Genomic DNA, 11,349 nt, shown 5'->3' with positions numbered 1-11,349 from the left:
ATATATATATATATATATATATATATATATATATATATATATACATACATGCATACATACACAGTGAGCTTCTTTCAGTTTCCGTCTACCAAATTCACTCACAAGGCTTTGGTCAGCCCTAGGCTAGAGTAGGAAACACTTGCCTACGGTGCCACGCAGTGGGACTGAACCCAGAACCATGTGGCTGGTAAACAAGCTTCTTGCCACACAACCACTCCTGCGCCTATCTTTTCTTCAATTCATTCCCTGCTACCCACTTTTCTAAGCCTACTATAATTAATTACACTATAATTGCCTACACATCTTCTCCAGTCTCTGAAATAAACCAGTATAGCTAACTCCAATTTACTTCTTCTACTGCCCCACCCCTAGTCACTGACCATAGATATCATATTACACCCCTGCCCCATGCCTATAACAGCCAGTTTTTGTTGGTTTTTCTCCCATTTCATGGTCAGTTTTGGCAAGCTTCAGGCATGTTTCTGTGTACTTGGGATATCCTATTGTTTGAAATTATGCTTCATTTGATGATTACAGTTTTTTTTAAGAAAGAGGTGGTGGGACTGAGGTTGTTTTGCTGTGGGTTAAGACATAAGAAAGTGGTTATGTAATGTCCTTAAAAAATTCATCTGTTACTCACTTTTCTAAGCCTACTTATTCTTCTATTAAAAAATGTGTAAGAAACAGCTGTAATGAGCTGTTGTTATTTATTTGGTTATAGATATATTGATAGGAAGGACAACAAAAGAAAGAAAGCGACCTCAATATTATATAAATAGAGGAATTTATCTGTAAAAATATGTGACACTTATTCGGTAGCCATGATAAAATTCCAAGTTTCGGATGCCAAGGTGGGAGCCCACGCCAACATCTCTTCAGTTATCCGGCCATTGAAAATCACTGTCTATATACATATAAGTACCAGACTTTAAAAACAAGTCCTGGGGTTCATGCATTCGACTAAAATTTCTTCAAGCTGGTGCTTCAGCATGGCCACAGTCAAATGACTGAAATGAGTAAAAAGATGAAGAAAAAGATAAAGATCCAATATTTGTAAACAACGAAGTGAAACCAAAAATAGAATAATATGTAAATATACCGTGCAGGAAAGAAAACAATGACAATAGCAACAATAATAACAATACTCTTTTCTTAGTGTTGGAGTGAAAATGGTACATTCCTTTCCACATGACAAAGTGGTATGAACCAGCTGCTATAAGGTCGTTGTAGGAGATCAGTAGTAGTAGCATTGTATGAGTTCTCAGTTGGAGTCAGTGTCAGTTCTGTGATGTATACAAGTTTGAGTTACTGTCAAGATAGACCTTACAAAGTTGTTGCCTTGTGGAGCTATCAGCGATAGCATAATAGATGAGACAAAAACAATAAGACATGGAATACTGTCACAACATAATAGGGGCAACAAGAGTATTATAATGCCGACGACAGCATACGAGTGGACAAGGATCCACATTATAACAATTAGCCACAGGGGCTTGATGAGATACAAAAAAAATAAAAATAAAATGTAACTTTCACTTGGGCTACAAAGATATTTGATTTCATTTGCTATCTCTAGAATCTATGGCACTTTTGGAAATAGGGCTTGCTGTTTTATTTGCTGTTACTGTTGATTTCTCATATTTCTCATCTGAACCCGAGACTGCTTGGTTGCAAAGTGAGCTTCTTAACCACACAGTCATGCCTGCCCCTATTTAAACACACATACATTTACACGCATGCTAGTTAATGCTTACAAATATGTATACATAAAATAAATACATGCTTACACACACACACACATCAAATTACTGATTTGAAATGTAAAATCTGTTGTGAAATTATTATTTGTGTCTATATTATAGATTTATAAAGAATGATATCATATCAGTGAAATCATTGGTTAAATAGCACTTGTAAGATGTAGACAGAAATTAAGGTGGCAAAATTATTACCGTATTGGGCAAAATGCTTACCAGCATTTCATTCATTTTTATGTTTTGAGTTCAAATGCCACTGAGGTTGACTTTGCCTTCCATCCTTTTGGGATCAATAAAATAAGTACCAGTTGAACACTGGAGTCAGTCTAATTGATTTTAACCCTTCTCCCAAAACTGCTGGCCTTGTACCAAAATTTGAAGCCAATACATACGTGCACACACACACACACACATATGCGTGCGCGTGCATACACACACACACACTTGTGTGTGTGTGTATGTATTACAAGCCCTGTGCCTATGTTAGAAATCATTATTATTTCCTATTACATCTTGAATTCAAATGTTGCTGAGGTTATCTTCCCTTCTTGGCTTCCATGGCTGATAAAATGAAGCGACAGCCAAATACTGAGACTGATTAATGCGACTACTTCTGTTAGAATTAATATCAAAGCCTAATTAATAACATACATGTAAATTGTGTTTCCTAATTAACAGGCTCTACAGAATGTTTCTGAACCAGTCAATTATGATGATTACAACAATATATTCTGTCTGGCTGCAGTTTGGTCATTTTCAGGAACTGTATGTCCACAATATCACAGTGCTGTTGACCAGTGGTGGAGAGACACATTCCCTGATCATTTACAATTTCCACAGGATGAAACAGTTTGTATATCCTTCCATTTATTCTTCAGTGACAGCCTTACAACATTGTTGATTTCATATAAAGACTCACTGGCTTAGGTTTGAAGGGTGGGGGTAGGGGTGAAATGAGATTGTGTATCATTCATGCTCTTTATTTCATTTGGCAGAATCATTAGAGCACAAAAAAAAAATGTCTGTTATTTCTTACATTTTGAACTCAAAAAAGTGGTCAGTCAAATACTGGGTTTGATTTAGTGTTCCTCTGAAGCAGTGGTTCTCAACCAGGGTTCAATATGGCCCTTGTGGGTCAATATAAGATTTTGTTGTTAAAAATTATGTACAATAAATTGGTTATACTTCTACATTACACATAATTGCATATTTTTAAAACATTGAATGGCTATCATATTTGTCTCTATAACAACATCCTATCTCTATTTTGCTCCACCAGATAAGATAATCACACAAAACACTACCATCCCACAATTGTTAGAATCAACATCTGAGTAAAATAGGAATCAAAGAAAAAATTGGTTGAGAAGCACTGCTCTAAAGCATCTGAGATGTAATTGAAATTATAACAGAAGACTAAAAATAAGATCAAACTGTAAATGTCTGCAACTGTTGTAGAAACTGATAGAAATAATCACAGAATCAACTCAGTTTGAACTAAACTGCAGTGAGAGGAATCTCTCATAGGTGAAGAAGGTGTCTATTTAGTGGTTAGAGCTATGTGTGGGGGTTGTGGTATGATTTTTAGGCAGAATGGACTGTGATGTCACATCAAGTTTGTAATCAAAACCAGATCATGGATTCTACTCTTATGATAGACTGGGACAATTCATGGCATCTGGTTTTAATGATCAATAATTCCAGATCATCTGGTATTACAGCTAACTGAACTGAAACAATGTAAAATATTTTGACCAGAAATACAATGAGTTCCAGGAATAGATTTGAATTTTTAAATCATAGTAAGGTTGTTTGATATCTACCTACCACTCAGTCATACAAACTTTCCAGAGGATTTGGTCAACAAGTTGGAAATTGTGGACAAATCTCCCTCAGATTAAACCCTACTCTCTTCGAAAAAGGAGGCACACAGTGATTGATGTGGCTGATGAAGATTTAACTGTCTTATTCAACAGACTTAATCACCACATTGAACTTCTTTAACCAACTTAACTTAATTTTGTTGAAAGATCTTTCAAATTGAGATAAAAACACCTTATTTTACATGGAAACTTATTTGTGGATTTTTTTTCAATGAAGTAACTATTTACAATTGGTTATTATAAGAAAAACTATTTATATCTTTATGATGATTAATTAGTTGTTATTATTTAATCACAATTTTTTTATTATGCATTCCAGTTATGATTTCATCTTTTCAGACAGTAAATCTATGACTACATTTATTCAATGTGGTCCACTGTTTTTAAGACTGTAGTGTATGATTTGAGAAAGATTTGATTGATGTTTCCTGTAGGTCAAGGCTGTCTTTGTTAGCTTGTAGTCACTAATTAGAATGTGAAACAATTCAAACGTTAATTAGGAGTTATGTCACATGATTTTGTAGCGTAATGCATTCTGACTCGTCATGTGACATTTAAATTATTTAAACCATTTATTTTATTAGGTATTTGATTATGGTCTTGATGTAAAAAATCACAGTTTTGTAAAATGGACAGAACTCGAAGCTGATTCCCTCATCTCTAATAAGAAAAGAACAGATTTCACTTATTCCAAGAAAACATTGGTAACTGTTACATTTTGAACTGTTTATCTCTTGAGTTTCTTCAATATATTAAACATTGCTGGCAACAACAACAGCGATATATTAGTATTGCTAAAAGTCAAATATGACCTTTCTCTTTGCTAACAACGGTCTGAATCTCTAAGACTTAATTCAATCTTCTTAAACAAAATAATTGTAATAATAATAAACAATAAAAAAATTATTGCAAATATTTATAATAAAAAACAAGAATAAGCATTAAACTAAGATAATAGAAACAACAGCAACTACATTTGCAACAAATTGTAGCTAAAATATGATAATGGTAAATAGCATAAAATATGTACTATCATGAATTTAATATCCAACAATATATGGTGAGTGGCTTCCTGACTTTAAAGTAAATGAAAATATTTGGCATTCCCTAGAATGGTCACAACCTGATACCTGAGACCAATAAAAGAATAGTTTGTGTATATAATAAAATAGTCTATTAAAAATATGTATTTATATATATATTAGCCTAAAATATGAATAATCTAAACTGTAGGAAATTAACAAGTAGTTACACATTCATACAGAAAATGAAAAATAAAATTTGAGTTTTAATTTTGACAGTTTTTAAATGTACTTTTATCTTTAAGGTGCAACTGGATACATCTTGTGTCACCCCAGTGCTCTGTGGCACACCAATATTCTGTGGTGCACCAGTGTTCCATGGTGCACAGCTTGGGAATCATTACCATTAGCCATTATATCATTGAGGGTTATTAGGACCTTCATCTTCCTGTAGTGTGTCTGTGTCATATCAAATTGGTGGCACAATTCACCACTTATCAATCTATGATACATTTTAAGATACAAATTCAAAGCAGCAAACTGAAGAAATATTTATTTTAGTCATTTACAGTATTTGATCATTTGACCACAGCCTTTCTGGAGCATTCTCTTCAAAGGTGTGATCACTTATTCTGACCATAATTCTTGTAAGCTAGTATTTACCAGCCATAGATTTTTTAAAACCTTTTATAGAACAAATCTTAAAATAGTTAAATACCATTCACTTGTAACATCTTCTTATTCCAGCATTGAATATATTTACATTTTAAGGTTATCTCTATTGATTTTCTTTAGACATTATAGTCAGCACTGATTTGTTATGATGCTTCATATCTGAATGTGTCTAATGTAAACGATAATGTGATCAAAGATGAAAAAATGGGCATATTTCAGGAGTTCTTGCTCCTTCTTCAGAACAACATCCAACCCATTAACAATCCATGAACTTATTGCTTAAATAGCCACTAAATATGGTGGTGTAACATTATTGGGTATACCAATTTTACATATTAAACACATTCATGGCAGCTTGCAAGTACATATCAATTACTTGTAGGGACACTGGATTTTGCATAACCATACAGGAGTTCATATCTGAAGTTAATGGAAGATATTGTGGAGAATTAATAAATATTATTTATTTCTTTATTGCCCACTGAGGGCTAAACATAGAGGGGCCAAACAAGGACAGACAAAGGGATAAAGTCAATTACATCAACCCCAGTGTGTAACTGGTACTTACTTAATCAACCCCGAAAGGGTGAAAGGCAAAGTCGACCTCAGCAGAATTTGAACTCAGAATGTAGTGACAGGCGAAATACCTCTGAACATTTCGTCCAGAGTGCTAACAATTCTGCCAGCTCACCATTTTTGCAATACTATTGCCAGGAATGTTACATATATAAATACAAGAACCTAGTGTCTGGTAACATAACAGTGTTAATGATAATAATAATTTTGTGATAGTCTTGTTGTTTATCTGATACCTATTTACAGTTAGGTAGACTGTGCCAATAAAACTTACATACTGGTATTGGAATATTGAATTGCGACTCCTAGTAACAGCATTATGTAAAACATGTGGACAGCAGTGCTACTGTATATTGGTTACAGTCTTTGGATGAGGCACTCTTTTTAAGTATTTAACTGATCACAGTACCCCCAATACTTATTGAAGTCTGATGCATGTATTATTGATCTATATTTATCAAATTTCTGTGTTATGGGACATAATTAGACATAGCTTAAATAACATCAGTTTTTAGACTATAAACAAAAACATAAACACATGCACTCACACACATGCATGCGCTCATATGTGTACATTGGATAGGCTTCTGCACAGTTTTCTTAATCAAGTTGCACTTGCAAGATATTGACCAACTTGATGCTACCTTGTTAAAGAAACTTTCCCAAATGCCACACAGTTGGCTCAAACTTGGAACAACATGCTTACAGAGTAACTTCTTAACCACAAAGTCATGCTTGTGTTTATACGATACTAAGTAGCATACACTTTGCTGAAGAGTTCTAATAAAAGTGAAACATATTCATTGTTTTCATCAGTTGACTTTGATACCAAATCCATTCTTGGACTGCTTTACTATATTTTTTAAAATTACAATTAATTGATATTATTGAAGTTATTTCCTAAGCTGTTTTGAGATTTTAGATATTTTTGAGGATGTTTTTGTCTCTTCATTGCTTGGGTAATCTCAATTAACCCCATGGCATTGGTTGACATAAATTTACATGTGCTGTGTGCTTGCTTTGAATCAGATGACGAAAATATATGTAGCCCTATCTGCTGTGGTTTTGTACCTGTTTGTGTACTGGTTGATATACATATCCGCTACCACTCACAGAATTGATAATTGAGGCCACTGTGAAAATTTCAAGGAATCTGATAAGTTTGCTAAACTCTTCATGTAAATACTTCCAACTCTGTTCGAGACTTCATCACCATGATAGTATAAAAGCAGCAGTTTTGGCAGTTACACCACCATTTCCACTATAACTTCCTATCAAATTCTACATGTTCAACAAATTATTCTGGTCCTTCATGGAATTTACAGTTGCATCCAACTACACTAGTTTTGTTGAATTTAAGGTCCTCGCATTGGTCTTCACATCCAGCTACATCGGCTTCATGTTCATCGTCACATCCAGCTATGCCAATTTCAACACCAGGTTCACTGTGTCCATGTATGCCCACTTTGTTGAATTTAAGGACCATGTCGCATTTGTCATCATGTCCATCTACACCAAGCACCACCTCTTCAACATCACATGATGAGTCCTCAATAGATTATTCAGACTCTGAAAGGGATTATTTTCTCAGTAAATCAGGTGATTCTGATTTCAGTAGCAATAACGAGTATCCGTTACATCAAAGGTGCAGTAGGGCAGCAGTCCATGGCCAACAGAATGTGGTGTGGCAAATGATGGCCAATTTTTTGGTACCTTTGATATAAAAGCAGGCCTTCAAAATCACAGTTCACCATTGGAGGTTTTCCATGAATTCATGAAGAAGAAATGTTTGAATACAAACATGACAAAACAAATGAGTATGCTGCCAATCATCCTCAGAATGCAAGGGCCAGATATGATTCTGGATGGTTTTCAACTGCAAGTGACAAAGTTTTCCTTGCATTGTTCATCTTTATGGGTATTGTGCAGAAACTGACTCTTGCTTCATATTAGAGCTGGGATCCTGAAGCTGCAGGGTCTTTCCTTGCAGAGATGATGCCACGTGATTGGTTTTTAGCACTGCTGAAAAACCTTAATCTCAACACCAGCGACAAGAACGAGAGCAGGCTTCACAGAATTTTTTCTATTATTGACAAAATAGCATAAAATTTCAGAACTGTTTATATACCCACGCAAGACATTTCCACTGATGAAAGTCTGTGGAAATTCAAGGGGTGGCTGAAATTTAAACAGTACAATGCCAGCAGGCATGCTCACTCCAGGATAAAAGTTTATAAGGTGTGTCAGTTGTATGGTGCAGCCTATGGCTATATCTGGAACTATAAGATGCACATTGGAGAAGAAAACCGAACATTCCAGCATCCATGAATGCTGTCTTGTTGCTCAATGATGCATTGTTGGACAAAGGATAGAACATTTTTATGGACAACTGGTTTTCCAATCCTGATCAGCTTCAGGTGAGGAAAAGAAACACCTGTGAGACTGTGTGTCTCTTCAGATATATCATGCTACCTGAACATCACACTGGGAGACTTCACAAAGGTGAAACAGTGTGCTGCTCCACTGATAGTGGAATTATGACATTGGTGTGGAGAGACAAGGAAAATGTTTGTTTGCTGCTCACCATGCATTCTGCTGGCATGTCTGACACTAGTATACAAGATGGGTCTGGAAATCCAGTATTGAAACCAACAGTTGTGTTGGCATATAATCAGGCAATGGGCAATGTCAATTGTTCCAATCAACTGGTGTCAACGCACAAATCAGTGCACAAATTCATGAAATAGTATAAGAAAATTTTCTTATACATGATACACATGACATTAGTAAATTCTTTTTTGATATGGCAGATGGATGGTGGTGTGGGAGGTGTGCTAACTTTTTATGAGTTGCTTGTGAAAGAAATACTAAAACTTTTGGATTTTCCACCATACCGATCTTGAGGGCGTCCACACACCAGTCCTTCACCATGATGAATCATCATAGGACTTGGACATTTCCCCAATTCAATTCCACCAACTGAAAAAGAACATGCCAAAATTATGTGCTATATGTGCAGCACACAGTCACTGCAAGGAGACAAGATATATATGCACTGACTGTCATATTCCATTATGTATTACACCCTGTTATTAGATTTACCATAACAAAGTTAATTTTTGATGTTTGATGTTTTGTTAAGTCAATATACGCTATTTGTTTGACTTACACTGTCAAGTGATCTTATTTCCACAGTAATACTGCAGGAGCGTTCTGCCCAGTGATAACAGTTTACATAAATAAACAGTTTATGGTTTAAAGTGGTTGATGTAGAAACATGCCAAACCGTTGTTGTGCACTAATTGCTGATCTCGGCTGAGATGGTTACTGTCAGTGCAGCCTAGTTGTTATGGGGGTCAATGGAAGTTTTTCTGCTTCCTTTATCACATATATAAGATCCCATATAAGCCATGGTATTATATAGTATATTTAAACATAGTATTTAAATATGTGCTGTATAATACATATAAACAATACATTTGATAACAGTAAGAGTGATATTACAAACCAATGAAGGGGCTCTGTCTTTGGTCATTTAACTTATTAGAAATAGTAGCCAAATTTACCTTTAATCTTACCCAACAGTCTTGAAAAAAGATATCAGAGTCTGTAAGCCATACTAAAATTTACGGACACTGAGGTTTTTGATATTTTTGCAGGTGTACTCAAAAGAGATGCTCTGGCACCCTACTTTTTCCTTATGATATTAGATTATATTGCGAGAATTGTCAGAGTTGAACAATCTCTTAAGAATCACACTCACTAGATATCCAGATAATATAGACATAGACTATGCCAGAAAAAAGGCACAAAAAAACTAGAACAATCAAAGCTGGAGTGTTTTTGAAATGCAACTAAACTGTAACCTCAATAATGTCAGAGCAGAGCACTTGAGAATATCCTTTCATTTTCTGCTTCTCATTTCTCAGCAATTACTTTTCCTGTCAAGCATTGTTGCTTTGAATAATCATCCAGTGTTGCTGGCAGGACCAAGTGGATCTGGAAAAACTAGAATTATTAAAGCGCTACTCAAAACTGGAGACTCTATAGAGATTTCAGGGATGGAATCATTACAGATTCATGCAAACAAGTATGGTCCTTTTTATCATTTTGATTTATATTTTTTATTATCCCCAGTATCTCACTTTCTCTATACGTCCTGTGTGATGATTGCATAAAAATTTTAATTTTTGTGCAATCATTTCTGGTTCACATGGTTCCTGAGTGCAAGTCTACTGTGAAACAACTTCACTCAAATGTCTGCTTCATAGACTTGTGTTTAACAAAGCCTTGGGCAAATGCAAACTTAGTGAAAGCTCATCAGATGTACATGTGAGTAATATAATATAATACTATACAATACATAATGATATAGTATAATGCAATACAATATAATGTAATAAATAATTATCAGACTAGATGGCACATTGTGTTCTTGTACCAAAAATGAGTACCAGCAACAGTTGGGTTTAACGTTGCAATGGACTGCATCTTGTTCAGAAAAGGTTATTGCAGCTTCAGTTGTTTATACAGCACAGAAACTGCTATAAGTCCTATCCTAATGAATCTAAGATCTAAAATTAAAGGCAAAAGAATTACCTGCTGGAGGTGAGGGGAAACCATAGCATTATTATTTATTGCTCAGTTGATTGTTGTTTTGGGTATATGTTACCTATGATTTTTTTATCTTGGTTAGTGTATGTGGTGAACATGACATTTCCTCCTAATGTACTTAGATTGAAACACTATGTGGCTCATGTACCATCATTGTTTGGCCTTAAATCAGTTCTGAATGAGCAGGCCTATCTTCCAGTCAAGACCATCCCATCTATTTTTTTAAAAACATATTACATCTTCATCCAATACATTGTCTTTTTTAAACTCAGTAGAGTGTGATTTGAGACAGAATTTCTTGCTATTTCAAGCAGGTCAGAGACTTTCACATTGACTCGTGTGCCATCAAATATTTATAGAATTCCTGTTAACTTAAGCAATAGAAAATGTTAAGGTCATACTTTATTTCTAGGTTGACCACACCACAGTTTCTGAAAGACAAGTTAAACAACATCACTGGATTAAAAGCTAAAGGCATTTACAGGAAATTGTGTTTTATTGATGATTTAAACTGTGTTCAGGTAATAACATCTTTTACATTACTGATATTTTCAATTCTATTTCATCACTTAATGTTCTTATGTATATCTGTGTGTGTGTGTGTTTGTTTGTGTGTATGTGTTTGTCTGTTTATTTGTCTGTCTGTCTCTCTTTATCTATCTATCTACATACCCCCCTCTCTCAATAAGTATCTAACAAAGTGCATCATTATTAGTCTGACATGTTTATTTTACTCAAAGCACTGAGTTTGTGTGTGTGTATATATATATATATATATATATAATATATATATAATATATATATATATATATAATATATATA

The 11,349-nt window shown here is 34.6% G+C and overlaps 1 protein-coding gene across 1 annotated transcript in view; it reads left to right on the top strand.

Annotated features, from left to right (window-relative positions):
- The window catches only part of LOC106883723 (dynein beta chain, ciliary), a 273,290-nt gene that overhangs the window by 95,897 nt on the left and 166,044 nt on the right, over positions 1 to 11,349 (top strand). The window contains exons 30-33 of the mRNA XM_052974147.1: positions 2,436 to 2,606; positions 4,225 to 4,344; positions 9,843 to 10,003; positions 10,940 to 11,048. Coding sequence (XP_052830107.1) covers positions 2,436 to 2,606; positions 4,225 to 4,344; positions 9,843 to 10,003; positions 10,940 to 11,048 — 561 coding nt within the window. The remainder of the gene's footprint in view (positions 1 to 2,435; positions 2,607 to 4,224; positions 4,345 to 9,842; positions 10,004 to 10,939; positions 11,049 to 11,349) is intronic.

Source organism: Octopus bimaculoides, chromosome 17, assembly GCF_001194135.2.
Source record: "Octopus bimaculoides isolate UCB-OBI-ISO-001 chromosome 17, ASM119413v2, whole genome shotgun sequence".
Classification (NCBI taxonomy): Eukaryota; Metazoa; Mollusca; class Cephalopoda; order Octopoda; family Octopodidae; genus Octopus; species Octopus bimaculoides.
The sequence above is the reverse complement of the archived record's forward strand: the minus strand, read 5'-3'. Positions and strand labels throughout refer to the sequence as shown.